At 43.5% G+C, this 24,122-nt stretch overlaps 1 protein-coding gene across 3 annotated transcripts; it reads left to right on the forward strand.

Annotated features, from left to right (window-relative positions):
• The first annotated feature begins 1,147 nt into the window (after nucleotides 1-1,147).
• On the forward strand, nucleotides 1,148-22,261 carry onecut1 (one cut homeobox 1). 3 transcript variants are annotated; one of them, XM_078427147.1, is made up of 3 exons: nucleotides 1,148-2,378; nucleotides 10,235-10,378; nucleotides 11,349-13,200. In XM_078427147.1, exons 1-3 carry the CDS (start codon nucleotides 1,268-1,270, stop codon nucleotides 11,639-11,641), a joined length of 1,548 nt encoding a protein of 515 aa, XP_078283273.1. In that variant the 5' UTR covers nucleotides 1,148-1,267; the 3' UTR covers nucleotides 11,642-13,200. The 3 variants fall into 3 exon arrangements, with proteins under 3 accessions (XP_078283273.1, XP_078283275.1, XP_078283274.1); XM_078427149.1 differs by lacking the exons at nucleotides 10,235-10,378; nucleotides 11,349-13,200 and adding an exon at nucleotides 22,171-22,261; XM_078427148.1 differs by lacking the exon at nucleotides 10,235-10,378.
• The last annotated feature ends 1,861 nt before the right edge of the window (nucleotides 22,262-24,122 follow it).

Raw genomic sequence — 24,122 nt, forward strand, 5'->3', positions numbered from 1 at the left:
CGCCATGCAGAGGAGAGAGGAGCCTGGGTCCGATTTACATCTGCATTGGAACAGTACGATTGAGCCAATGTTTCTGCCCTCAAAGGATCAAGCGACAACAGAGACATGTTTGGCAACATCCAGTGAAATGTTTGTTATTCCGGTCGCAGGCGTGGAATTAACGGTGGCCGGAGCCGAGAAGCGAGACTGGGGACAGACACCTTTCAGTTTGGACCGTTCGGTGTGATCTCCTTGCTAAAATATCTCGGCTTGCCTTTGCACTGTGGGATTAGTGGTAAAGCTTCGCAGGCGATACAGTCTGTAGGATGGATACATCTATTGTGTAATTAAGGAGCGCTGGGGGGAAAATAAAATAAAAATGCATTGAATAAAAAGGAATATCTTTTTTTTTTTAATCACCTTTTAGGAGCGTTAGATGGAGATTTCGCTGTTGATTGCAATGGGGGGGGGAGCAGTGCTATTTAGAGCTTGGAGCTGGTTTGGACGGGAGGCTGTGATTTGATTGAATTCCCTCCTCCTCCTCCTCCCCCTCCCTGGTCCGCTCTCTGTGTTTTTGTATTGACACGGGGATCCCGGAAGCGACAAAGGGTCTTCCATTGGTCTCCGAGCGTCGGGGTAGGCTTGCAGTAGAGTGCGCAGAGTGTGAGTGCGCACCGCCAATAGCTAAAGGCAGCAGAGCCAGTGGTTGGGGACAGGCGGTGGGGGTGGCTGTGGACGGAGGGAGGGAGGGGGATGTAGTAGTTGGAGGATGAAGGAGGAGGGGGGGGGGGGGAGCTGGAGGATGGGGGAGGGTTGCAGCGGCGGCTAGGGAGGGAGGGGGCGGAGGAGAGAGGAAAAGGGGAGGGAGGGAGGGGGGCGGACGGTGGGGGTGGGGGAAGACAAGCGAAGTGTGGACCAAACACACACAGTGAAGACATGGCTACAGAGGCGGCGAGGGAGCGGAGCGGGCTGGCACCGCGGCACCAGGAGATCTAAGCAGAAAATTTAACCCAAAAAATATAATAATAACGATAATAATAATAATAATAATAGAACCGGCGGGAGGAGAGAAAAGCAGGAGAGAGAAAGGGAGAGGGGGGGGGGGGGACGAGAAAGTGGAGGGGGTAAAAAAGTCTTGGGGTTTGGCGGGGAAAACAATAGAGGAAATACGGGGGTAATAAATGAACGGATGAATGAATGGAAATGCGAAGGACAAGTGCGCTTTTTGATGTGGAGATCTCGCAGAGAAAGGACAGATAGATGTCTGGTGTAAGACGGTGCGCGAACCATGAATGCACAGCTGACGTTGGAGAGCCTGGGCGACCTGCACGGCGTTCACCATGATGTGGGGCAGCCGGGGGACTTGCTGAGCGCCGTCAGCCCGCTCGGCCGCCCGGTCACCCACCGGAGCCTCCAGGTGCACGCCCGCTCCATGGTGTCCATGCTAGACGGCGGGGGAGACTACCACCGGCCCCCGGACCACGGCTTGGCCGCCCCCCTGCATCCCACCATGACCATGGCTTGCGAGACTGTGCCGGGCATGAGCGGCACCTACACCACCCTGACTCCGCTCCAGCCGCTGCCTCCCATCTCCACCGTGTCCGACAAGTTCCCGCACCACCACCACCATCACCACCACCACCACCAGCGCCTGGCGGGCAACGTGAGCGGCAGCTTCACCCTGATGAGGGACGAGCGCGGATTGTCCACCATGAACAACCTCTACAGCCACTACCACAAGGATATGAGCGGCATCGGCCAGAGCCTGTCCCCGCTCTCCGGCTCCCCACTGACCAACGGCCTGGGCTCCATCCACAACCCCCAGCACGGTCTGTCGCCCTACGGCCACCCGGCCCCCATGCCCACCGACAAGATGCTGACCCCCAACGGCTTCGAGGGACACCCCGGGATGCTGGGCAGGGCCGAGCACCTGAGCCGGGGTCTCAGCCCCCCGTCAGTGGGCATGGTGTCCATCAACGGGCTGCACCACCACCCCCACATCCACCCCCACCCCCACCCCCACCCCCAGGGACACGGGCAGGTCCTTGCCCCGGCCAGAAACGAGCATCCGCCTGCTTCATCCAACGGGTCGCAGGCGGGAGGAGGCGGCGGGGGAGGGGGTGGGGGAGGTGGGGGTGAAAACGGAGGGTCGAACCAGCTGGAGGAGATCAACACCAAGGAGGTAGCGCAGAGGATAACCACCGAGCTCAAGCGCTACAGCATCCCGCAAGCTATCTTCGCGCAGCGGGTGCTGTGCCGCTCGCAAGGCACGTTGTCCGACCTGCTGAGGAACCCCAAGCCCTGGAGCAAGCTCAAGTCTGGCCGGGAAACCTTCCGGCGCATGTGGAAGTGGCTGCAAGAACCTGAGTTCCAGCGAATGTCGGCCTTGCGCTTGGCAGGTAAGCGGCGGTCTCCTTTAATGAGTGCTGTTCCCGTCCTCACACAATGTACAGCCACACGGTACACAGTCCCCAGTCAATGCACAGCCACACGGTACACAGTCCCCATCACAGCTCCAGTCAAAGTACAGCCACACAGTACACAGTCCCCATCACAGCTCCAGTCAATGTACAGCCACACGGCACACAGTCCCCATCACTCCCGGCCACAGCCAATGCTCCCTTACAATCGGCCCAGATTGTACCTGTAAATGGCTCAGTCCCAACGCACACTAGCTCCCCGGTCTCACACACTAATCTGGGCTGCGTTTTGTTAATATATGACAGCGGCGATCTGACATTGCCTCTCCCCTTCTCTCTCTGTCTCTCTCTCTCTCTCTCTCTCTCTGTGTCTCTCTCTGTCTCTGTCTGTCTGTCTGTCTGTCTGTCTGTCTGTCTGTCTGTCTGTCTGTCTGTCTGTCTGTCTGTCTGTCTGTCTGTCTGTCTGTCTGTGTGTGTCTCTCTCTCTCTCTCTCTCTCTGTCTGTCTGTCTGTCTGTCTGTGTGTGTCTCTCTCTCTCTCTCTCTCTCTCTCTCTCTCTCTCTCTCTCTCTCTCTCTCTCTCTCTCTCTCTGTCTCTGTCTCTGTCTCTGTCTCTGTCTCTGTCTCTCTGTCTCTGTCTCTCACTGTCCCCCGGTGTCTGGTACCCAATGATAAACACTACACCGCAGCGGACCTGCCTGCTGTAGAATTGACAGACGTCTCTTACAAATGTCACTTTATTCTGGGGGTCTCGGTCAGTCTCAAGGCTGGGCTTTGAGCCAAATTCCATTGAGAGTGAACCTCTCCCCTCGTAGTGACAGTGCGGAGTTACACCGGGCTCCAGGAGACACTGGGATCCAAATATTCTTGTTAAAACGCCCATGAAGGTAAACTACTGACGACCGCAGCGCGTTCTGGATTGAGAGTGAAGCCAAGCGTGATATTAATTGGCGATATTTACAGCCCCGTAATATCATTGAGCGTTAGATTTATTGCCCGTCGGTTTGCAGAATTAAAGGCGGGTTGTTACTTTGGCTAACTTTTGGATTGTGTGGCAGCTAGTGGGAGAACGTCTGGGTTTGTCCTGTCGGTGTGGCCCTGCGTGAGGCTTTGTTAATTAACTGATAGGTCTCTATTAATTTTTCCCAAGAGAAGGAGATGCAGTCAATGTGGGCAGAGTCAGGGCCAGTGATCCGTTGCGTACAGACTCTGCCGGCAATATTAATCCAGCTCTAACTGCACAAAGAGAGGCTGGGGTTTTTTTTCTCCTGTATTTACTCGCGGCCCTTCTTCAATTGCACGTTTATATCACGCGAGCAAGCAACTTGTGCAGTTAATCTCCCCACGTTTCATCTGTAAAAATGTATTGGGAACTGTAATGTTGGTGTTAAAGCGAATTGCAGCACCTTAGTAGCCAGGTCGTGATTTATTGTGGGAATTGATCAACGTGTTACAATAAGGAGTGAGGTTTCACCTGAAAATATATTCTATTTTGGGGGGAAATAATACTCCAGCCTCGTCCAAAAGGGCAATATTTGGTGAATGAAATCCAGCGATGATCTGAATCGTTTCTGCATAAAAATCAAACCGATGGGATGGGTTCTTGGAATGTTTCCTTTACAATGTATCTTGGTCACAGCAGTGAAAAAAAAACCCGTGTAGTTGTATTTAATCTATCCCTCGTTCTTTGTGCACTGCAATTGAAATACAACCCCTATTGTGCCGAGCATGCGTGCCCCCGACTAAATAAGTGGCGGATAAATCTCCATCGAACGATTGATTACATTCGCGTTGTTCGATTTTTAGTCGCTGTCTTGAGTGTATTTTTACGACAATTTTGTCGACCTCGGTGTACATGTATTTGCATGGATCGATACTGGAAACAACCACTTGAATTAGAAAATGTTGTGGAGTCTTATGGGTGTTATCGGAAGCAAACGCTGCCAAAGCGCTGAGCAGGTCCACCTCTCCATTCCAACACAAAATAGCCACGCACTGATTTGGATTGCTAATCAACTCTTCAACCACAATCGTTGTCTTTAGTGGATTAATATGCATTTATTTCAGTTCGCCCTGACCTCCGAAAGAGAACGTCGGAATAGTTGCCATGCCTGTTCCATTGCGATTTCTGTTCAGCTGTCCATTAAGCAATACATGTTTACGTGGTTGGAGCCGTTATATTTACAGCTGCTAAACATAACAACCTGATAGAAAGCTATCCAAACGTGTCCTAATCTGCGATCTATTATTCAGTCAATTCATTTATTATTCATCCTTTCACACTGAACAACTGAGATCCCGGTTTACACACAAATTGAAAGAGGTGTGTGCCTGCCTGAGTGAAATGTACAATCGTCCCTCTGCACAAACAAGTCAAATTCCAAAATGTGCTGCCCTGATAAAAATAATCGCCACTAAACTCCACGAGCCCAATTACATCCGATTTCAGACGACTTGAAAATGTGTCATTAACTTAAATGCCGCCGTTCCTGAGTTTTTAGTCTTTGGGAGAATTAACAGCCGTTGAAGCTGATTGTAAGGGGGGGGGGGGGGGGGTGTGGGGGGATCAGTTGGCTGCTGTTAAGCTAGATATTTTCTTTGACCCTACCAACCCGTACCTGAGATGTTCCCAGTGTCCTTGCTTTCTTTAGGACACTTTTTTAAAAATAATAAAAATAGTCTTTTTGTGTAGAGGCCGAAACAATTCAAGTGACTTATTCATCCAGTCCCCTCGTTGTTTCCTCGAGTTAGCCTTCCTGTTCTTGCCTCTTCCTGCGAATCCCTGAGGGGTTTCTGGTACCGAGATTACATTGAACCTGCCGCAAACAGTCTCACAATTGGTAGTTACATGTAAGGAATATTGGGGTCTTGACACCCTCTGAACTATTTCAAATGCAAGCAGAAGATACTAATTGTCAGGCTGACCTCTCAGCTCCCGTTTCTTCGTTCGTCGCCCCGTATATTCTAGATGTGACTGTTTAATGCGCGTTTGCTTTTGTAAAAGCCACTACTTTTATTTATATTTTATTTATATTTTTTATTATTGTATTTTAAAGGGGTTAATTAGCACCTGTCTTCAGCTTTAGATAGAGAAATTAAATAAAATTTGAACGGGCTGTCGTTGATAATTTAGAAATATTAATTTCCGGATGTTAGACATAGTATTTGTTGTGTGTGGGGGGGAGGGTGGGGCGGGGGACTACATGAATCTTCGTTTGGTGGTCTGGGAAGGGTGATGGGTTTCGGGGAGATTGGCTTGAAATGGTACCCACGGTAGACATTGACAGATGTTGTCAGTAGTTGCTGACAGACTCATCAACAGCAGTAGCAATTAACTCCACAACACACAGTGTACTTATTCTCAAAAATGCATTCCCTTTCCCCACTGTACCTAAGGGCAGATTTAAATCTCCACACGGTGCCTTGTAAGTTAAATACAGAGACCAGGAATCTCTTACAGAAATGCATTTGTATAACGTGGGGTTATTAACCTGGCAATTGTGTTCGCTTGAATAATAAGAATGTAGTTTTGTAAGGACATAAATGACAATTAGTTTCAAAGTTTAAAAATTAAAAAAATCAAAATCCTGGTAAAATTCAAAATCTAAAATCACTAGTAGCAGCGGAAGTGTTTTTTTTAAACATTACGTAGGAATGAGTCAATTCGATTCAAATGAGGACTGTTTCACACCGCCCACTAGTTGCACTTCCAAAGGCAAATTAGGTGGCCATTGATATTTATTTCCCCCGTGAGTCCAGATATAATTAGGGATGTCGGGGTCTATCGTTGGCGGACAGGCACTGAAACCAACGGAAATCTCTGAAGTCATTTTACTATCAACAACTGTAGCCAAATGTTATTAACAGTCATGTGCATGAAAATAGACTTTAAAATCGGTATTTTGTGAATCTATTAGCAAGGCAGTTCTTTCGTTGCTACCTATGCAACAGAGAGGCCACGGGTTTCAGGGTGCGTTCATTTAAAATAAAATTTGTAAATATTTCTGATTTTTGAAAACAGTCACCCTTTTCTCCCTGTCATTACTATAGTTAGGTGTCAGTGTTCGCATTGTCTTGTTGTGGTCTTCCCTGCTAAGTAGTTGGTTCCAAACAGGCATTTATAGACACAAAAGAGGGTGCAAATTGTGGCCGGCGTAATTTCCAGCAGCTAACGCGTTTTTGGGGGCAAGATATTCTCTTGTGCCATGTATGTAGATCAGAGACTATGTCTCGGGGTTGTCAGAACAATATTATACGATATCAATTTGTGGGTCCTTCACTACACTTCTCCACAGTCGGCGGTGCCACCGTTTTGCAAATGGTCATCGATAATATTTGAGATTAATTATTTTTATTTTGCTTCTGGGCCCCAATTAGGCGCTGAAATATAGTGACGGGAGGAAATGTCATCGCCGTACTTTTTAAATGTTATACTTGAATTGTGAAACAATCACTTTTCTGTGAATAATTTATTTGGGTGTGCTTGATCTGTTTTATGTCGCGTTGCTTGGAAACCAGAAATTGTTAATTAATTCGGATGAATCTTCTAACAAGCTTAATATGTTACAAGAATTATGGCATGAACTCTCCAGAAAAAGGTCTCTTGTGATTAATTATATAATTCAAATTCTGACCTAGAAATCCCCTTCTGTGGAAGTGCACAGGGTTTTGTTTGAGACGAAATTCTGGAGCATTGCACGGTTCTTTGTGTCTTCGGAAGAACTTCATTTGGGTGGAAGCGTTAGAGTTCACATGAGCTTACCCTATATGTGAAAACATTAGTCTCAATTATTTGCACGCTGGTTGCTTGTTTGCATTGTGAAGATAAGAGTGGTGATACCAGTTATGGAATATTTCAGGCTAAATGCATGGACTATGAGAAAGTTTTGCACCTGTGACATTTCCTGACGTTGCCTGACAGTGTCCTTGTAAACCCATTGATTTATAACTGCCTAATATCCAACCACATTTGCTTTCTGTTAATATTTGCCTAAAGTGAAGGAATCCACCAACATTGAAACAGTGTCACTGATATTCGGACAAGTAACACTATGGCATATTTAAGGATGTTAATTATGTTTGTTTTTAATATGGCGCAGTTTTCGAAATATTTAGCCTTCAACCATGCACTAAGAATGCTGGAGTTTAGTGGAAGTTTCGCTCCATTGTCTTCAGTGTTCAAAAAAATATTACACACACAGAATGTGTAGGAAGGAACTGCCGATGTCACCTATTCTTTTTCTCCAGAGATGCTGTCTGCCCCGCCGAGTTACTCCAGCTTTTTGTGTCTACCTTCGGTTACACGCACACAGAATTTCAGCAAGTGTTTGATGTGGGGTTTGGTAACATTAGGACCAAACGCGCTGTCAAACTGGCGGTTTTGGATCAACATCACAGGCTAATATTGTTGTGTAAGAAAATAACTGCAGATGCTGGTACAAATCGAAGGTATTTATTCACAAAATGCTGGAGTAACTCAGCAGGTCAGGCAGCATCTCAGGAGAGAAGGAATGGGCGACGTTTCGGGAGACCCGAAACACCGCCCATTCCTTCTCTCCTGAGATGCTACCTGACCTGCTGAGTTACTCCAGCATTTTGTGAATAAAGGCTAATATTGTTGGTTCGTTCTGTGTCTGTGCAACAATTTCACCTCGATTAAGTTTGGGTAAATAATTAAAAGCACAATTGATAGCCTTTTATTTGCATTTGCGGAGATGACGACAGTGAGTAATTAATAGTTGAATGATGAAGTTTAAAGTGTTATCTGCCTACATCTAATTTGAGTGAAGTGATTGATTTAGGTCAAATGACGTGTGTGTGTGTGTGGGGGGGGGGGGGGGGGGGAGGAGGAGGAGGGGGGGAGGAGGAGGAGGAGGGTGGGGGGGGAGGAGGAGGAGGAGGAGGAGGAGGGTGGGGGGGAGGCAATTAAAGACAAAGTGTGGAAGACGGCCTGTGGACGGCTGAGAAACTGGCGCAGCTTTTACAGCAGGAGCTACTTTTAATTTGCTCAATTATCATTCTAGACACCTTGCTACTAGTTGTGGCCGGTCACACTCCGTGGAAATATCCATGCCAATTATGTTGGTCGGTTTATTCGCACGTTATTTGTGAGAGGGGGCAACGAAATAACAAAATAAATCTTCCATCGTTACCGCATCGTGGGCTTTCAATTTAGTTCAGATATTGGGTGTAAACACGAGTGTTCTTGCCGATAAGAATTGCATATGTGTCTGTGTAAAATCCCTGATATTAAAATGTTGGAATGCTAAATAGAAACGAAAATATATATATATTTTCACCCTGAATTTTATTTTTTTCTATATAAGGTAAACTTCACATTTAAAAAAAGGGGGGGGGTTGCGTATTTTTGTCCTCGGTGTTATATATTTGTGTAAAGAGTTTAAAATCTACCCGTGATAACATGGTAAACATCTTCCAGCACATGTGTTAAAACTAATGAGGATCTTTAAAGAGCTGATGAGTTCCCTTCCAAAGGACCAAGGCGCCACCTTCTGGTTGTATCTCCAACTACAGCTCCTGACGTCAGGGGCTGAATAAATATTTATGGATGTAAACAGCTACGTTTGTAGCAGTGAGGTAATTTAGCACAAGGAGCCATAACAAGACTGTTGGCTGGAGGCAGCCGTCTGGGGGAATTGGGCCAACGCAATAATTATGGATGACTCAACGAATCTCTAATTTCCGGTTTCTGGGTGATTTCACCGGAGTTTATGTCCAATTTACAACCGGCTGGGATTCAATACAATTTGGTTGAGATCCTATTGCGAAAACAATGTGGTGGCAATAGAGATTAATTGGATTACTGCTGACTGCGGATTGTAATCCCACGGATTGGTTTAATTTTACAATCTAAGATTTTTTTAAAGGATTGGAATGGACTGATGGTGCCAGCGTTTCTCGGGCAAATGTCCTTGCAGCACCGGGGACAGTTCCACTGCCTCGTTGTCCCACTTCCATCACGCCAAATACTGCTCTTTGAATGTTTGCATCCTATTTTAAACGACGACCTTAAGTTGCAGTTTTTAAAATCGATACTCTGATCTTCTCCTTGGTTATTTACATGATAAATGGCAGCTGACAGCTCTCTCTTTAGGTCTCTCCCCGCGCGGAATGGCTCTTTTTACCTCCCGAGATGAGGCTGTTGACCTCTACTGAAGCATAGTTCATTGGACAGCCACAGCTCAAAGTCGCGTTGCACCCACTGACAACTGAAAGCTTTTAATTAAGCAATGCGGATTTTAAAGAAAAACCCCCAACCTATCCAAAACGATAGGGGATTTGTTCTACATGCAGGGGACAGAGGTAGAAATCGAAGGAAGTTTTCATCAAAATGCCTCCTCCGCAGTATGACTGAGAAAACTGATTATTGTGAGATTTGAATGTTTCCAAAATATTGTTTTTGCTGCATTATGTTTATGAAAATGATTTAAGATGATGCCAAATGGCACCGTTTATAGAAACTATAACATAAAATTTCATTTAGGTCAGTAATTATCAGTGCTCTTTTTTAACGCATCCATCTCAATTCGTAGGAAACAACTGTATTTATCAAGTCCATCTAGAATTTGTCTAATATGTAGTTCATTTTTAGAGTAGTCACATGAGTGGAATTCTGTTCTACCGCGCCATCTATTGATCCTTAGTTGGATGTTCATGTCGTTGTCTTAAGGAATCTTATTCTGTATGCGCATACCGTCATCGTCTCTGTCCAGTTGCTTTGTGTCACCGTGCAGCAACAACAACAACAACAAAATAAATCTAAGTCTATCCACCCTCAAATCAAATTCCGGCGTCCGTTTGTTTTTACACATTAAGGGAGCCAGATTGGGAGACAAAATGAGACCAGGTGCAGGGCGCCCACAACTTGGCAGCTTTACTCGAGAGAGTTGGGCGAATTCCTGGATAGGGAGAGAACGGAAGAAATGGACGCGGACTTGGAGTCACATGGTTCTGGACAAGGTAACATAGAAAATACCTGCAGAGTTAACGATCAGAATGAGTTGGTTGGTCTGATGTGACACTTGTTCCTGCTTAATGCTTAGCAAAAAAAAAAAATGTTTATCCCCATATTGAATGTATGTTGATTTGAATATTGAATATGTCGATTTCGGCACATATATATTTTAAGATATTTTAAAAGCTGTTCCTGAGACCCCCTTTTTAGCGGCGCCTTCCTTGTGGTCAGTATTGTCAATCTCACACAACTGATTACATTTAAGTTGTAGACACAAAGAACTGCAGATACTGAAATCCTGAACTAGACACGAACTGTTGGAGTAACTCAACGTAAGAAAGACACAAAAAAGCGGGAGTAACTCAGCGGGGCAGGCAGCATCTCTGGAGAGAAGGAATGAGTGACCTTTCGGGCCGAGACCCTTCTCCAGACCTCCAACGGGTCTGGCGAGAAGGGTCCCATCGACTGTCCATTCCCTCCGCAGATGCTGCTGACCTGCTGAGTTCCTCCAGTAATTCGTATTTCTCATTTAAAGTTGTTGCCAGAAATGGACAAATTGTTCTTTGTGAATGAAATCTCTAATCGTGAAATGACTAATTGGGACCTTAGTTGAAAAGTAAGAAAGACTGGACCAAAATGTGCACATCTAGATGTGGTCCAAATAATGCACTATATATGTGGTTCATATAATGCAACTCTATCGTAGTCCATATAATGCAACTCTATCGTGGTCCAAATAATGCACTATATATGGTCCATATAATGTGGTCCAAATAATGCACTATATGTGGTCCATATAATGCAACTCCATTTGTGGTCCATATAATGCAACTAGATGTGGTCCATGTAACACAACTCTATACTTGGTCCAAAATAATGCAACATGATATGTCTTTGCATCGTTTCTCGCCTTGCCTGCTATTTGTCTCCGGCGGTGAATGGGTGTCGATTAATATTTATGTCTTTGCCTTGCAGCGTGCAAAAGAAAAGAGCAGGAGCATGGAAAGGAGAGAGGCGCCGCTCCCAAGAAGCCTCGGCTGGTCTTCACGGATGTTCAACGCAGAACTCTCCATGCAATATTCAAAGAAAACAAGCGCCCGTCCAAAGAATTGCAAATCACCATTTCCCAACAGCTGGGGTTGGAGCTGAGCACCGTCAGCAATTTCTTTATGAACGCACGTCGGAGGAGTTTGGATAAATGGCAGGACGACTGCAGCTCCAACTCTGTCAACTCATCTTCCTCATCAAGCACTTGTACCAAAGCATGAAGGAGAAACCAACCCCCCGGACTAAAACTCGGTGGAATAGCTTTAAAATCAATGACCAGGACCTCCAGGAAGCAGGTTTAATTAATGAACTCAGACAGTATCATATTTATATGCCCAACGAAACCAAAGACTTAATTAACCTGCATTAGGCCTCCGTTCTACAACACTTTATTATGACTTTTTGCAAAAAAAAAGGAATGGGGCCGCTGGCCGTACACGTTCACCATTCAGCGTGGTTCTGTGTGCGTGGCTGTAAAGTCGTTGGGAACATCAGACATCACTTCAAAAACAATGACTCATTTCACCTCGGATATCCCACCTTGTAGAAATGCCAGTGTACGTGCCAGTGGTCAGAGACTTTGCAATGGGGCTGGTCTTCGGGTGGTGCTCAGGCGCGGCCCCTGACAAACTCGTGGGGTCGTTCTGTGTACCTGTGGAATGTGGTTGGATTCGAGCCCTTTTGCGGGTGGAAGGCAAAGGACTCCGATTCCGCGCACAGTTCAACAACGCTCCGAGAACTGTTCCGTCACCTCTCACTACTCCATTCTCTTTGTATCGTAGGCAGAGGAAATGCGACAGCTAATGACCAAAAAAAAATCATTCTACACCACCCCCAACCCAGTATTTTAGATGAAACGTACGTTGGATTAAAAAAAAGAGCGGGATAAATGACAGGGTGATTTCGCCAGAAGCACAAATATTAGTTGAACTGGGAGATCCCACATCCACCATGACCAGTTTCAGATCTCTATTCAAATAGATTTTGCACACCAAATTAATAATATGGCAATTTATTTATAAACATTTGCTTTATATGTTACAGTCGTTAACCAATAATGGTAGAATCAATTAGGAATCATTAGTTTTATCCCGGTTCCTGGCTATCCAAATCGCCGCAGAGGCAAGAAAGGATGCTATCAATTAGGTTGTCAAATCTGTTCATTGAATGAACAGTCCCGTTATAACCAATTAGTTACGGATACTGTAGACTTTTGTCAGGTGTACTGGCAATAACAGCAATGCCAATTTTGCTAAATTTAACACAAAAAATCCAAATAACAACGTCCCACAAACTTACCGCCACTTGCCTAATATGCTTTAGGGTAAATTTATTTAACACCCTCATTATCACGCAGTAGTTATTGCTAAAACCCGTGGCCCACACGATGAATATCACAACATAATTCTTAGAAGATAGTTACCCCACCTGATATGTTGGGAAATGTAATTTATGGGGTTTGCTAAATCTATTAGTGAATCAGCAACAAAATTAACACAAATTAGAAATTCAAATTCCTCATCATTATGCATACAGTATGCAGAATTATGTAAATTATGTCAACATAACGAGTTCCAAGGCTAGTTTAAACTTTTGGCCCGTATTTGAAGGAAATCTGCAAATAATTTTCTGCCTGGACCCGGGAGGGTCGAGTGTATAACCATGGGAAGTCAGCACTGTGCAGGTATTGAGCAAAACTCAAAGTGCTGGAGGAACTCAGCGGGTCAGACAGCATCTTGGGAGAGAATGGACAGGCCATGTTTCTCGTCGGGAGTCTGAAGAAGGGTCCCAACGTGAAACATCTCCCATCCATTCCCTCCACATGTGCTGTCTGACCTGCTGAGTTCCTCCAGCACTTTGTGTTTTGCTCAAGATTCCAGCATCTGCAGTTTTTTGTATCTCCATTGCAGATACGTTGTTGTTCCTAACTTGTACTTAGCAAATGCTGACAATAAAACTATCTCGTTAGATGTACGAATGACAAGGGAGGCACTTTGCTGTTGCTCGCTGTTAACACCAAGATATAAGCTGGTATATGATTCAGGTTAATATTCCATAATGAGACAGAACAGAGAGCGAACCCAGTTCAAGTCTGGGCTACTGAACGATCAGGTGTCAGTCAGTCAAGACATGGATTACTCTTGACAGAATGCAACATTTCAGTCACTCAGATGTATTTACATATTACCCTTTGTGCTTTAAAAATAATCTGCTAAAGAACCAAAGATAACTCTTTATTCAGGAACATCGCACTTGTTCGTGAGCTACAATGCAAACGAGTCCATTTTTTTACACCCATCAATTGTAGTAATATCCATCTTCAGGATACCTGATCGCCATGTCGATGTCATCAGATCAAGTCAGTCTCGGTATTTCGTGAATAATTTCAAGGAACCTTTAACATGACACGCCGATAATAACATGTTTTTTAAAAATCATAGATGTAATAGACTTGAATGATTGACCACTTGTACATAGGGTGTGAAGTAGGTTTTTCCTGGGGTAAAACGAAACGCCAGTGTACAAGTTTAATTGGACTTAAACCTCCGGCTCACTGTCGTGCATTCTCCATTCATGAATTTCTGATCAAATTAAGTGACACGTATTTTGCATAAATCATTTTCAAAGATTGAATATTAATTGAAACAACTTGCAAACCAAAGTACTACAATTAAAATAACGTATTTACCTCAAATCTAACCTAATATGCAGGCGAAACCTACTATTTTATAGTCGTTTATTTTGTTGGGCAGTTAGTTTTAAAGTAACTTTTTTTTAACCGAGTCCCTGTCATACAAGGACCACACGTTCAACAAATAGAGTAAATTATATATAGTAAATTATATAATGCGGCCACGGCCGGAGGGGTAGATTGTTGTATGGTCTAAATAATTCACCTTCCTCTCGTCCACTGAAAGCAAAATGCCACAAAATATTTTAGCTCAATAAAAACCTTACTTCCTATGAAATCCCAACTACCCTCTTAAAACTGCTGATTAAATCCCCAGAGAGTGTGTGTGATGAAAAGATATCTGTGTTTTAAATGGTTTTAAAATTGGACGTTATATGTTCAGGGTTTATATTTAGGGTTCCTAATTTAGTCGGATTTGAAGTTATTTCTCTGATTTATATTTATGTCAGTTACTCACCCATGACGACACGGTGATAGGAGATGTATATTTCTGACAGTTATTGTTACGGTAACTTTACGCCCCTGGAGTGACTTTGTTTAACCGCTGTTGAATTCCCGTTATCAATTTGAATGTTGTAAATATCTTCCATCGACACGCCTCCCATTCACCCCACCGCCTCCAAAAGAAACGTGTGCGATATTTGTATGTGTTAAAAGAGGCTCCCCATACAAAGAGAATGAATTAGTGATTGATCAAAGGTGACATGCAGTTGGTGCGTTCATACGCAGAAGGCCAATAGAGTGGATGATAATCCGAATTTTAACAATATTCTGGCCTTGTGTTTCTTGTGGTGTGGTTAGCTTTACGATACATTTGGTAATCATTTACTAATATTAAGACAAAGAAGCAAGAGAAAATAGCTGCTTCCACGTGTAAAAAGGTGTAAAGATCTCCTATTTATAGTGTGAACCAAAGACGCTACCTCACTCGATTTCCATTAGTGATTTTAATCACATCGATGATACCAAAGAATACCAAAGATTTTTCCTGCACGGCCTTCGTGAGTGGACTACTCGGCGTTCTATCCTTAAACCCTCAACCGTCACCCAGTGTGAAGTTCTCTTCATAAAAGCTATAGGCAAACATATTGCAAAATTTGTAAAATCACAGGACGAGTGCCTTGCTTGAACCAAAGTGTGAAACCGCTGTTGACCTCTTTCACCTTACTCTCGAATACCTCAGCCTCTAGAAAGGCCACTACTTTAAAGAATAAACAAAACGGAATAACTTTTCACCGTAGTGCTTTGCAGTACAACCATGCAATGAAACTTTCTTTATACCAAAGGATATTTCCACTTTTTTGCTGATTACCAAAGCTCTTTTTAGCGCCCTAGAGTACTCACACAACGCAGGTCGTGCATTCCTTTTCAATTTCTCAAGATACCTCATAGTAATAAATCCTTAGGGTTATGTTGTATAGAGAGTCTACGTGTAAGGCAGAACTGAATAGTTTGATAATTGTTAACGTTACTTCAAAGCTTTATAATTATTTATTTTGTAGATTTGGCAGAACTCTGATGGGGTCGAGGAAGAAGTATTTTGAAAACGAGATGGTAGAGCAGGGTAGTTGATTGTTATTGGTTCTGAGAGGAAACCTAACCTTTCTGTTAAATTATACTAGGTTTTTGTGTTATATTAAAAAAATAGTCTTTTCACAGGGTAAGCCATTCTCTGCTAAGATGCGTGTAAGTATTTCTTGCAAAAATGTTCGTGTTGCTGTGATTTATTTTTGATTCATTTTTGTATTATGTGAAGATTGATTCTTGTATTAATTTATGTATCTGTACATCTTTTTAAAAAAAACAAAAATTGTGTATATATATACCGGGTTCCTAATGCAACCAAAGTTTTCTGATACAATCTGCAGGTATAGAGTTCTGTTCTCGTGTTCCGAGAAAGGCGGTGGATAAATTGCTGTGGGCTAATACCGTCCGAAATCTCTCAGCAGGCACTTCAAGTGTCACATATACTGGCAGATCCCCACAAAACAAAATGCCAAAAAATATATAACGATTCATTGAAGCTTTCACTTCGTCACTTAAAATAATTGTAAGATTTGTTGTTTTCTTTTGTGAGTTTTAAAAATATATACGATGGAAGGGGTCTTTTCTCACGGAAGACCTAGCTTCCAGAGAATTTTAAATTTGTTTAATGTTTAACGCACTGGGATTTGTGAAGTGTGAGTATTGGTTTAATTTGTCTTTCGCACGGGCATAGACAGCAGTGGGCGAAGAACATTACAGGCAACCTAACCTGAAGGCGGAAACTATCACCTCGCAGAAGTTAGACGCAAAATGCTGGAGTAACTCAGCGGGACAGGCAGCATCTCTGGAGAGTAGGAATGGGTGATGCTTCAGGTCGAGACCCGAAACGTCACCCATTCATAGAAACATAGAAAATAGGTGCAGGAGTAGGTCATTCGGCCCTTCGAGCCTGCACCGCCATTCAATATGATCATGGCTGATCATCCAACTCAGTATCCCGTACTTGCCTTCTCTCCATACCCCCTGATCCCTTTAGCCACAAGGGCCACATCTAACTCCCTCCTAAATATAGCCAATGAACTGGCCTCAACTACCTTCTGTGGCAGAGAATTCCACAAATTCACCACCCTCCGTGTGAATTCCTTCTCTCCAGAGATGCTGCCTGACCCGCTGAGTTACTCCAGCATCTTGTGTCTATCTGCAGTTCCTTATTACATAACCATCATCCCACTTTCAGTTCGATCTTGACTTAGATAGATCAACTGGTGGTTATTTCCCCAAGTCGCCAAAGTTGCCCTGAAGTGTATTTACCTGTGGGGCAGGATTATTCAAACAATGGCAACAATCCCATCGAAGCTACGGATAAAATATAGAAAGGTAATCCCGCTTTAGAGGTAATAGGTACATTTTTTTAAAAACCATGATCTTTATTATTTAATAAAGCTTTATTTAACGCACTTACCAGCATTTTACCGTGTATTTATCTATCTGTTAAACAAGGAACTTATCTTCAAATAGTCCTTGTTCTCCGGAAATGTGCTTATTTAACTAGTAATAAGTAGTGAGATTATTAGATCATTCAACTGACCCCACTGTTCAATCGGGAACTTTCAACTTTTCTTTTATTTTTGTCAATTTTATCAACCAAGATGGTTGAATGTTAGTTTTTGTCCGCTGAATTTCCCTAGATATTAGACTAATACTAACCTGAAAACGTGTGGTGTTGGTGATCTTTTGCTATAGATATATTCCATCCGTGCAACACGCAGCGCAATTTTACACTGCACTAAAAAAACGAAGCTGTAAGATGCTGCCGGATACATAGTTGGAATAATATTAACCATGGGATGTAATCTACTACATAGGTCGCAACGCGAGTTTAATGATCAAACGTACAAAGCAACCGAATGAGTTGAGCTCCCAATTTCTCAGTTTTAGTAACACATTAACACAGTGGCGCAGCCGGTAGAGACCCGGGTTCCATCCTGTTGCCTGTGTGGAGTTTGCACGTTCTCCCTGTGATCGCGTGGGTTCCTTCCCTCGTCCCAAAGACCTGCGGGTCTGTAGTTTAATTGGCCTCTGTAAATTACCCCGTGGGACAAAGTGGGATAACATAGAATTACTGTGAACGGGTGAGCTTTGGTCGGTGTGGGCTCGTTGGCCGAATATTGCGACCAATATCTCGTTTACCAATATTGCGACCAATATCTCAATAGTTATTGCCCACACACACACCAAAAAAAAACAGGCGTTGGAGGAGCTTTTCAGATTGGACTAACACAACCTCTTTCCTCCTTCGTCCAAGTAATCCAACTTCTCTTTCATGAGCAGTGCACGCTTTCAGGTTTATTGTTCCTTATTTGGTGAAAGGTTAATTGGACAGCATTTTTGCACTTCCGTTTTCAAGTTAGATTGCCCTGGAGTTAATACCTAAAGAGCGCCTAAGACAATCAACAGACGAAGGGTGCGTAGATAATAGTATCTCTTCCAAGACCCAGAGAGAGTTCTTCCATAGCAATTAAATCAGAAAAAAAGCTTTAAAAAAAGGATTTTGATAAAAAGACAATTTGCTGACATTTTGCAAATTAGAAAGCGGTAGTAGTTTATGCGTTTGCATTTCCAACTAAGTGATTCTTGTATATGATTACAGTTTATTGCTGATATTTTGTCAATCTTTCTCTTAGTCAAGCGCTTCTTATGTATTTTCGTGCTAGCTGCGGGTGTAATGCAATAGGCATTATTCTGGTTTGTTTCCAAGTATCTTTCCTGTACTGCGTTTTAAAAAAGAATAATTTAGTTTTGAAGCTTTGCTAATGTTCTCACTATATGCCGTGCAATATCATCTGCTGTGTTTGCAAGCAAAAAAAGCAAGTGATGACGTCCTCATGCTTTTTCAGTGTTAAAATGTTTCAGCGTTTATGTAGTCTCAAAAATGTAGTAAATAAAATGTTGGATTTTTCCAGCACTTTAAATGTATATGGTCTTCTTGCTTTAAAAAAAAAAATCCATCTCTTCATGGCAACGCCAGTAAATAGAGAGGTAAAGAAGGCTTGTGATGGTATGCTCACCTTCACTGGTCAGGGCATTGAGTATAAGAGTCAGGAAGCAATGTTTCAGCTCTATATGACTTTGGTCAAGTGGAATTTGGAATATTGCATGATGTTCTGGTTGCACCATTAGAGGAAGGATGTGCAAGGTTTGGAGAGGGGGCCGAGGAGGTTTACCAGAATGTTAGACACAAAAACCTGGAGAAACTCGGTGGGGGGGTCAGACAGCCTCTCTGGAGAAAAGGAATAGGTGATGGTTCGGGTACTCCAGCTTCTTGTGTCTATCTTCGGTTTAAACCAGCATCTGCAGTTCCTTCTACACATTCCGTCTTTACCAGAATGTTGCTGGATTGAGGGCTATGAGCTATAAGAAGAGATTGGACAAACGAAGATTGCTTTTCTCTGGAGCGTCAGAGGTTGAGGGGAGACTTGATGGAAGTATATACATTGTGACATATATCAGGCAATCAGTCAGAATCTTTATCCCAGCGTAGAAATCTCAAAGACTGGAGGGCATAGCTTTAAGGTGAGTGGGGTAAAGTTTAAAGGAGATGTGCAGGGAAAGTTCGTTCCACAGAGAATGGTGGGTGCCTGGAAAACACTGCCAGGGATGGTGGTGGAGGCTGTTACGATAGTGGCATTCAAGAGCTTTTAGATAGGCACATGGATATGCAGGAAAGGGAGGGATCTGTATCACATGCAGGCAAATGTGATCAGTTTGTCTTGGTATCACGGTCGGCACAGATATTGTGGGCCGTGGGGCCTGTTCCTGCACTGCGCTTTCTCTATTCTATGTTTAATCAGTTCAGTCCGAGCACCTTAGGAACAGGGCAGTACAGCAGGTAGTACCTTTTTTTACCCCAGTCATTCCCTCTTCTCCTCTCACCCATCAAGCAGAAGTCACAAATGCTTGAAAGCATGTATCACCAGATTCAGAAACCACCTCTTCCCCTCTGATATCAGACTACTGAACGGTCTTTCCATAAACTGTGCTCCAGTGGCCCAGATTGAAACCTGACCTCCAGTGCTGTCTGCCTGGAGTTTGTACATTCACCCTGCAAGAGTGTGATTCACTCAGGATGCTCCTGGTATCCTCTTATAGACAAGTGGGTCAGTAGGATTATTAAAGGTGGTTAATTGCCCCCTAGAGTCCAAAAGAGTGATAATCTGTGCAGAGTTGATGGGAGTGTGTGAGGAATAAAATGGTGTCCATGCAGGTTTGACGCAGAGGGGTGTTTCATGCTTGGCAGGGACTCAGTGGCCAGTTGCTGTGTTGTTGCTGCATTGACTCTTAATCATGTAATGGATACAAGACCAACTCCAGGGAAGTGAAGCCAAGGTCCAAGCTGACTCCTGTGCAGTTCGGAGGGATTCTGCACCCTGTGAGAAGCCATTTTGGGATTGAAACACCCTCCTGAAGCCACATAAGCTCGCTAAGGTAGGCACGAGAGATACCATATTATTATTCAAATGAAAAGAGAGAGATTGTCCTCCAAGTCCTAGCCACTATTTTGTCCACCAAAATGGAGTATCTGGTTAACAAAAGACTTCTGTTTGTGGCATGTTGCTGTACGTTAAGTTTTAATATTGCAATCCTGACTACGTATAACATTTTCTTTGGCTAGATGATGCATTGAAATGTTACAAAGCTGCAAATGCATGTGAAAAACACAAAGCGCTGGAGGAACTCAGCAGCAGGCAACAGCTGGGGAGGGAATGGACAGGCGACATTTTGAGTCAGGCCCTTTCTTCAGACTGCAGAAGCCAGAAGGAGGGTCTTGACCCAAAACGTCATCTGTCCATCTCCTCCCCAGATTCTGCATGTTCCACTGAGTTCCTCAAGATTCCAGCATCTGCAGTCTCTTGTGTTTATACTCGATGTATGTTACTGTTTTCACTTAGCAAGAGTTCATTAAAAACTCCCCCTTACCTTGACCAATTTTCCAGGCATTACCCTTGAATAAGTTCAGCATAGAAGGCGGGCAGCTCTGGAAGGTTAGATTGCATGGCATCCAGGGAGAGCTAGCTGTCTGTATGCAGAATTGGCTTCATGGAAGGAAGCAGAGTGTGGTGGTGCAAGGCTGTTTGTCCCACTGAAGGCCTGTGACTAGTGGTGTACCGCTGGGATCGATGCTGGGCCCATTGCAGTTTGTGGTTTCTATAAATGATTTGGAAGAGAATGCACAAGGCACGTTTAGTAAGTTTGCAGATGCCACTAATGTAGGTGGTATCATAGACAGTGTAAGTGGTTATCAAAAATTACAGCAGGATCTTGATCAGCCTGACTGAAGAATGGCGAATAGAGTTTAATGCAAGTAAGTGTAAGGTGCTGCCATGTCAAAGCAGGGCAGGATCTTCACAGTGAATGGCAGGGCCCTGGGGAGTGCTGTAGAACAGAGGGATCCAGGTGCATTTCCCCAAAGGTGGAGACACAGGTAGATAGGGTGGAAATAAATCTTTTGGTGCATTGGCCATTAGTCAGAGCATTGAGTACAGAAGTTGAGACGTTGTGTTATAGGATGTTCGTGAGGCCACATTTTGGAGTATTGTAAGATAAGAAAATAACTGCAGATGCTGGTACAAATCAAAGGTATTTATTCACAAAATGCTGCAGTAACTCAGCAGGTCAGGCAGCATCTCAGGAGAGAAGGAATGGGCGACGTTTCAGGTCGAGACCCTTCTTCAGACTGATGTCAGGGGGGCGGGACAAAGGAAGGATATAGGTGGAGACAGGAAGACAGTGGGAGATCTGGGAAGGGGGAGGGGAAGAGAGGGACAGAGGAACTATCTAAAGTTGGAGAAGTCAATGTTCATACCACTGGGCTGCAAGCTACCCAGGCGAAATATGAGGTGCTGTTCCTCCAATTTCCTGTGGGACTCACTATGGCACTGGAAGAGGCCCATGACAGAAAGGTCAGACTGGGAATGGGAGTATTGCGTTCAGTTTTAGTCACCCTGTTACAGGAAGGATGACAGTGAGCTTGGAAGAGAGCAGAGAAGGATTTACGTGGATGTGGCCAGGACTTGAAAGCCAGAGCTACAGGGAGAGATTGGGTATGCTAGGATTTTATTCCTTAGAGTGCAGGAGGCTGAGGGGTCATCGTCTAGAGGTGTATTATATCATAAGAGTGAATGCTCAGTCTTTTGCCAAGGGTTGGGAAATCAAGAACTAGAGAACAAGGATTTAAGGTGGGGGGGGGGGGGGGGAGGGGTCAGAAGATTTATTAGGAACCTGAGAGGCAACGTTTTCACTCAGAGGCTGGTGGGTACATGGAACAAGCTGCTGCAGGGGGTAGCTGAGGCAAGTACTATAAAAGCATTTAAAAGACACTTGTACAGGTTTATGGATAGGAAAAGTTTAGAGGGATATGGGCAGAGAAATGGGACTAGCTTAGCTAGGACATCTTGGTCTGCAAGGACTGAAAGGCCTGTTTCCATGTTGTATGACTCGATAACTCTAATGTTCCAGGCCATAATGGATACGTTTTTCCATGACTTTTCCCTTTGTTTTACTATTACATTCAAGGAATAAGGAGACGACGGGGCATGAGACTGTCAAAACTAGATCCAGGCCAAGATCAGAAAATTAGGTGACTTGCAGGTAAGTATTCTCAGGAGCTATTGGAAGTTCATAGAAACTATCAAACAATCTTTTAAAACTTTTAGAAAGTTCTTATTTTAAATTTTAAATTAATAAAGATTAGTGAAGATTTTTAGATGTCTAAATGTTTTCCATTTCTAAAACATCTTTGCCTGAAGCTCAAGAACCACATTGATATTATTTAAAATGCAAAACAGAAAATGCCGGCCAGACTCAGCAATCTGTGGGAAAAGAAACAGTTAAACATAAACGTTGTTTCTCTTCCTGAGGATGTAGTTTGACCTGCTAAATATTTCCAGCCTTTTCTGTTTTTATTTTAAATAACGTGCAATCCAGTTCACAAGCCTTGGGCAAAGATGTTTAAGAAATGGAAAATAATTTGACATTTTAATGCATTCTTTCAGCATGTTTTTAACATGAGCAAACATTTCATCTGCTCGTTGCTTAATGATGTTATTCCCTCAAGCCAACCTATTAATCATAAGCCATGATTGAAACCAATTGTCTCCCATATGCAAACACTTCACACAATTGTCTTCTTGATTTGATCGCTTTCTGCACTATTTCCCAAAGTAAAGGAAGAGGAGGGCGATTTGTGAACTCTTTGGAAGCTCAGTGAAAATTTAATCCATCCTTGGACAAAACAAGGCGGCGTCTCGGAATATGTGATGAGAATTTACCGGCCTTTCCACTGGTATATTCTGATCTTGGTTCAGAAGTGGGAAAAGCCTGCAAACACGTCATACAAGGTAAGATTCCCTGTTGTTCATTTATGCTAAAGGAAATGACAGAATTGTTACACATCAATGTTCTATTTGTGGGTGCATGAATATTAGATTTGGAGTATTGGTGTGAGTCAACTTCACCTCATCCTGATACAGTAGGTAAAGGGAAGATGTGGGTTGAGTTGGGTGCGAACTTAACCGATGTATAGTAGAGTAAAATGGCCTGGAGGTGAGAGTTGAGCACCATGCTTCATTGGGGTGTCTGCCCTGATAAGGATACCTTGCCTGTGAAGACTTATTAACTTCACATTCTCATTTGATATGACATTTAATATAAAAAGAAAGTTGGAATTATTTTTAAAATGCAGTGAAGGCTGAATTTAGAGCCATTTACTGAGTCTATCATAGGTACGGACTTTGTTGCCATTGAAAGGATCTCTAGGGGGTGCTGCCTTAAAAAGGCAGCCAGCATCCTCAATAACCCACACTGCCCTCAGGCCATGCTCTCATTTCACTACTACCATTGGGAAGAAATTACAGGAACCTGAAAACCAAGAAGTCCATGTTCAAGACAGCTTTTTCGCAGCACTTATGTACTTGTACTCTGACATCCCTCTGCTCCACCACACCCCCTGGGCACCTTTGTTAAAAATTCTAGGATTAACTGCTATTTGAATTTTCTAGTTAGTCTTTGTCTCCAATGTCCACTTTGAAAATAAAATCTAAATAGCTGATGTGTGTAGGAAGGAACTGCATATGCTGGTTTAATACGATGATAGACACAAAAGCTGGAGTAACTCAAAGGGACAGACATCATCTCTGGAGAGAAGGAATGGGTGACGTTTTGGGTCGAAACCTGAAACGTCATCCATTCCTTCTCTCCAGAGATGCTGCCCGTTCCGCTGAGTTACTCCAGCTTTTTATGTCTAAATAGCTAATGCTATGTAAATATTGGTCTCACTTCATAGACATGAACACCAATTTACCAGAGATGGGGCTTGTTTTTCAGATCTGATTTGCAGGTGTAATTATACTTATTCCAATTCATTATGTTCCACCCAAATAAGCACTTCTCTACATTTCAATAATTATCTACCCTAGTTTCACCTTTTAATGAATCCAATTCCTCTTGGACATATTACATTCAAACCA

The sequence above is a fragment of the Rhinoraja longicauda genome, chromosome 33, assembly GCF_053455715.1.
Source record: "Rhinoraja longicauda isolate Sanriku21f chromosome 33, sRhiLon1.1, whole genome shotgun sequence".
NCBI classification, from domain to species: domain Eukaryota; kingdom Metazoa; phylum Chordata; class Chondrichthyes; order Rajiformes; family Arhynchobatidae; genus Rhinoraja; species Rhinoraja longicauda.

Excerpts from the sequence above, each read along its gene's own strand:
- onecut1 (XM_078427147.1), top strand. The coding sequence starts at position 1,268 with ATGAATGCACAGCTGACGTTGGAGAGCCTGGGCGACCTGCACGGCGTT. Across the intron at positions 2,379-10,234 it reads GTCGGCCTTGCGCTTGGCAG|GGAGCCAGATTGGGAGACAA; the intron begins GTAAGCGGCGGT and ends TTACACATTAAG. Across the intron at positions 10,379-11,348 it reads GTCACATGGTTCTGGACAAG|CGTGCAAAAGAAAAGAGCAG; the intron begins GTAACATAGAAA and ends TTTGCCTTGCAG.